Here is a 6,228-nt window from a genome sequence, read left to right on the forward strand (position 1 = left end):
AATAATATATTATTATTCTTTTATTTTTCATCTAACCAAACAATATAATTATTTATACCTACCTATTTTTATCAAATTTTATTTAATATAATAATAATTTATAGTCAATAATCCTCCAGATAATCTATTTTTAAAATACTTTTTTAATTTTAGTAATAAAACATTCTCAAAATCAAACGTCCCCTAAATATAGATGATAGGTATTTGGATTTTTAAAGTTAAAGTTTGTCACTTGATCAAACCTTGAGTGAGAATAAGTCTTTTAACCACAATAAAATTATTTATACATAGTTTTTAGTATTTAATAGGTATTATTTTATTTTTAATTACTTTATTTCTAAGTTTTAAAATTATTCTTCGCTTGTGACGTGATTGGTTTGAGATTATATTTGGTTATTTTTCTAATGACAATGATCATTTAAACATATTTTTTGAAAAAGATCTTGAAAAAGTTGATGACTTTTCCCTTGTCATGGTTCCTCCTCTCCGGCAATTTGATAGACGATATAATGTAATGAAAATTGAAAAGTTGCATGCAGTATGGTTATGAAAAAATGTTTATTACTATTTGCTACTCAATTTCATCCATGTTAGTCCTTAGCCTGAAATTTCTTCGAAAATGACTTACCTGAGAGATGAAATTTCTACTCAATTATCAAGTCTACCAAGAAAGGACATAGACTCAGTTATGGCGTGATTTGGAGAAACACAGTCCACAGAAATGGAGCTGAACTTGGATGTATTAATTGTAAATAAAGATATTTCAAGACAATTTATCGTCTGTAATACTAAAAGTCCATAAAGATGGGCATGATGGCCCTGAAACCACATCAGAAGAACATAAGGCCTCAGACCCACCACCATGCGTCCACTGCACGCACCAGATGGGGACCCTCTTGATAAATTGCGACAAGAATCCTTATAGTCAAGATGAGAGGCTTAAGTGAAACTTATTATCCAAACTAGTCAGACCAGTTGCCATATGAAAACAAACTTGCTTTTGATAGGGTTAAATCACATTAAAGTGTGAAGGTTAATATAATTCAACTCACTTTGTCCATATATAATTACTTGACTCTTCCAGGTCAAATTCGATGTGTAGGACACGGCTTTGTTTGTGATTAGATTTGGAGAAAATTCATAAGTAATTCATCTGTACAGGTAAAGGCAAAATAATCAACATATTTATAAATTCTTCTAAAGCTTTTGAATTTGTATAATTGCGAAGAAAGGAAGGAAGATTAACAAGAAACCGAAACAAGGTTTTAATCAATCTATAACAAACTTTTTCAACATACTCAACAAACTTATATACTTTTTTATACATAAAGTTTCAATTGATACAGCTCGGCAATCCTAGTCATTTCGACTAATTTTACAAGAGAAAAACACAAAAATACTCAAGATTCACCGTAAGGTTTGCTGTTATTTGAGAGAAAGAAACAAAAATATATTTGGTCCATTACATTCGGGGAAAAAGAATGGATAGTGTTTTGCTTTTATAGAAGGAGAAACCAAAAGTGGTGCATTTTGAACACCAACTAACAACACTGTTTAGTTAAAGAATTAAGAATTATGTTTTGAATTAAATAAATATTATTAACAAAATGCTCTTAAATATATAGTATTATAATATAGTCTGAAGTGGGATTATGCTCATATGAAATATAAAAAATAATATACAATAAATTATAATCATATCAAAACATATTAAATTATAATCAAATCAAATAAGAATATACATTTTATTTAACACTCTGTCACAATTGCAATGGGAGCTCATGGAGTTGCAATTGAAGACATAAGAAGAGAAAGCACTCACAAGACAATCCTTTGGTAAATATATCAACAAGCTAAGAGATCATAGGAAAATGTTAAAGAGCCCCACGAGCAACCAATTTATGAATGAAATATAGATCAATGTCAATATATTGAGTGCAAGTATAAAATACTTAATTGACAATCATGTAAGAGCAAATTGATTGTCACAAAGCGGAAGTGGAGATGAGTGGAGAGTTCATTTCTAATTTACAAAAGGTTATGGGAATTTGAGAACCCGAGATCTTGAATAATCTTTCTGATCTTGCAGTTTACAAAATTGCAGTTCATATTATGAACTGTGACAATTTTGACATGTAAACTCTTTGTAAACATACAATTTTATGACAAACGAAATGGTGTATGCTTCAATAATTTCAGCTATTAGATGTTCAGGGTACTTTATTTCAGGTGAAAGCTAACATTTGTATTAATCCCACTAAATAAAATAGCTAAAATTAAAGCTAAAGAGCTTTTACAAGTGGATCAGACAAATGAAATGACGTATGCCGCAGGGAAGATTGTTTATATTCCTTTAGCCAATACCTAAAATTTTATTTTATGGCAATGGACTTACCATGGCATCATTGATAGATCTATAAATTAAAAGAGCTTGTATGGAAATGCAACCACTATTCCATAGTCCATATGAACAGTGAGCCAGCCTCCCAAGTTCCAAGCAGGACATTTAGGCAACTCTATTTGGTGCAGGCCCACAAATGACGAAATCAGATCATGTTATTAACTAAGAGCAATATTGGTTGAGTTTCAAAACAGGAATGAAAGATTCTTACTTGCCTGCATCATATGCCACTCCTCAAATTCATCAAACAATTCTAGCCGTTCAATCCTAAAAACCAGAAATCACAGATGAAATTCTTCCTAGAATATTTCAGAAAAATTGGCAAGCTTCCCAACAAAAAGCATATAGAAAAAAAGTGAGGGAAATTACTACACTTTATATCCTATATATAATTCAGCAGAACCATAAAAAGAAGACTTCCTAACAACACAGCCCATGGATTCTCCTATCCAGTAAAGACAGAATCTTTAAAAGTAGCAGTGGTACACGCACATACAAGGCCCCAGGCCTCCTGCAGGCCAGCCAAGAAATTATGAAGTTCTCATTTAAAATTTACTCAACAGCCAAAAACATCTAAGCATAAAATTATACACTGATTCAAAAAATTGACGTGATCTAACTCTGGCACACATATTGCTAAACCCAGAACAATGTGTTAAAACCATACCACAATTAGTAACTGACTTGCAAGCACAAACTGTTAAGCATATGCCTGCATGAGGATGCCTTCCTTAATCAGATCACCCTTGCGATTTAAACATAATCATTAAAACAACAATTTCAAAAACTGATTTTATCAGCTTTGAAACTGCAGTAGTTTAATAGACAGATTACAATGATATGCAGACCAAAGGATGATATGATTTGAGATTCAATTACGAAACCAAAACCCTGACTCAAGAAAATGCTTGCCAATACTTTTTTTGTTCAATCATATAGATAAGAAAACACAAAAACTTCAAAATAAATTTACAAAATTACTAAGACGATAACAATCATGGATTTGTTTCTGGTCCAACAAAATTGACGAACAATTAAAGCTAAACCTGAAAATGAATTACTGAACTTATTAAAATATATACATAAACCAAACAAGAAAACAGCACATATTTTAAGCATATAACATGTAGGGACAAAGTTTTTATAAAAATTATGCACAATAAGTAAAACAAGAAAAAGAATTTAGCTATGGCGTCAAATAGTATTGCAAAACAAACAGTTATTACTGTCTAAAGCTCATTACACATATCAAGGCCTCTGGAATCATATTGGTGCAAACAGTTTTTAAAATACATAAAGAGCATACCTTTGTCTCTCTTGAACATCAACAAAATTGCTATAAACTTTCAGCATGTCCCAGGCAACAGCACTCTGGAGCATCAAATAGAATTATAAAAATAAGAGTACACACAAGAAATCAACAATAACAAATTTGATTCTTATTAAGCATCAGCATCAAACAACTACAAAAATTTGATCATTTGCTGCACAAAAGCATCATCTGGGAGGATCTGTTGAAGAACCACAACAAAACATATTACACGTATAGTTATACTCTAAGATAAATTAAACCTAAAAACATCATAAATTTATAAAGGAAAAAAACTGTGAAGGACGTTAATAAAGAAGATGAAACTACAAAAATCAGCTTCCACTTTTGAAAAGGCATATAACCTGCTCATATAAGAAAAACACTGCTGTTGAAAAAGTTTTTGCAGCCCATCCAACAACAGCACGACTTGAATCGGGATCCAAGTATATTAAAGCGCACTCTGCAATTATAAGAGTTAGCAGGCTGATAAAACATCAGAATGAAGCAACTTAATCATTTTTTCAAGATTAAGACAGATGACTGCGATCTTGGTAAGAATTGCATATAAAAAACAAATCGGGAAGAGGAACTACTTACCAACAAGAAAAATGCCAGAGATGTCGGCGACGAACACTACAACAAAAAAAAAAAAAGGCTTTTACATCAAAATCACACCAGAAAAACCCAACAACACTATCCCTCACCCTTCCTAAAAAAATTTCATTCTTAAATCAACAAACTCAACATCAAAACTCAAGCCACCTTCACAACCATACTAATCACAGTTCAACCGAAACTTACATTACTAATATTGCTCGAATTTTAATATTAAAAGAAACAAATCGATAAGATAACATAACCTTAAACCTCACAAATCATGCACTACAATATCCAAATATATATGCAATCTTTTCATGTTTAAAATCCTAAAAGTTAAGCACTGTAAAATCTATATACTTTCATAATCTAAACTTATGTTAAACAGTTTTTCAATTCATCACAATTCAATATATGAAAACATTTACTGAAGCTTAAAAAAAAAGCACTAACATGTCTAGAAATTTTAGCGCAAACACCACGCGTACTCCTTTTAGCAATCGTATTCTCAAACACAGACTCTTGAGTTTGGGCCAGCATCAACTTCTCCAACATTCCGCCACCCTTGAGGCTGACATCCACCGTCGTGGAGCTCCCCTTACTCACCTTCGTGGACGCATTATCTCTCAAATGAGCAAATGCTCCGGCCACCGCAATGAACGTGTGCGATGCCTCCTGCCGCCCCTCCACGGTGGCGCGATCAAACAACAACCCAATCTGCCCAAATTTAAACAGCACTGCCGCCTTCTCTAGATGAATGTTCTGTTGACTGGCCTTCTGCTTGGTCTTAAACGCATCATACCACAAAAACGTAATCATAAGGTTTGTAAATATTTTTTGTAAGAAAATTAAAAACCTCTCATCAAAAATATAAATTTGTTCAGTTTTTAGAAGAATATATATAACTGATAGTTAAAATTATTAAAATATTAATTTTAATGATGAGATACTTACCTCCCCATTATTTTTTTCCCACTAAAGCTTTTTTTTTGTTTTTTAAGTGATGTTCATAGTCGGTTCCATAAGATCTTCTATCAAATTCAAATCACCCTGAGCGGGCGTTTGGTTCTTGGTTTTTAATATTACCTTGGTAATCTATTTTTTATTCCTTTGTTTGGTTTGTCAGTAATAAAAGATTACAGTAATCTTATATTACCAATGCTGACGTGGTAAATAATATAGGTGGTAATCTGATTACTATCTTCACCTTAGGTATTTAAAGATTATCAAGGTAATCTTGATTTTATTATAATTATATTATTATTTATTAATTTTTTGAGATAAATAAATTTATTTTTAATTAATATGATAAATAATATAAAAAATATTTAAAAATAATTATATTTAAGGGTATTTAAGTAAAATAATTTATTAGTAATCTTTTATTACTTTCAACCAAACACAATAATTATTTATACCTACCAAATTTTATTAAATATAGTAATCATTTATACCTAGTAATCTTCTAAGTAATCTATCTTCAAGATAATCTTTCTATTTTAGTAATAAAACATTAACCAAATTAAACGCCCTCTGAATGTCATCATTCTTTTCTTGAGATCCAACTTTATGAAAATATCTACTCAAGGCTTTTGTATTTTTTTAAGGGATTTATTATTCGTCCCTTACCCTATATTATCCTTGTCCTTTCTTTAAATTTCAGTTTAAGTTTACAAAATTTTGTTTATGAATGTGAATTTTTTATGTTGAAATTAGTTATTAATTAAAGCTATATTGAAGGCATACTTGTATTTATCATTATTTTATTTTCTTGATTATGACTACAAAATCTTTGCGGTATTGATTAAAATCATTTTAATTTATCTAAATTAATTAGTTTTCTCTTATATTATCCCCGTATGGGGTCCCTAGTGATGTTAAATAAAGATATAATAATAAGGAAAATTATAATAAATGG

The 6,228-nt window shown here is 30.6% G+C and overlaps 1 protein-coding gene across 1 annotated transcript; it reads right to left on the reverse strand.

Annotated features, from left to right (window-relative positions):
* Positions 1-1,726: 1,726 nt before the first annotated feature.
* On the reverse strand, positions 1,727-5,129 carry LOC123213610 (vacuolar-sorting protein BRO1-like). Its single transcript, XM_044633087.1, has 4 exons — positions 4,764-5,129; positions 4,311-4,346; positions 3,708-4,173; positions 1,727-2,668 (listed from the first exon to the last, which is right to left on the reverse strand). Exons 1-3 carry the CDS (start codon positions 5,127-5,129, stop codon positions 4,162-4,164), a joined length of 414 nt encoding a protein of 137 aa, XP_044489022.1. The 3' UTR covers positions 1,727-2,668; positions 3,708-4,161.
* Positions 5,130-6,228: the final 1,099 nt, after the last annotated feature.

Source organism: Mangifera indica, chromosome 4 (assembly GCF_011075055.1).
Source record: "Mangifera indica cultivar Alphonso chromosome 4, CATAS_Mindica_2.1, whole genome shotgun sequence".
In the NCBI taxonomy this organism is placed as follows: domain Eukaryota; kingdom Viridiplantae; phylum Streptophyta; class Magnoliopsida; order Sapindales; family Anacardiaceae; genus Mangifera; species Mangifera indica.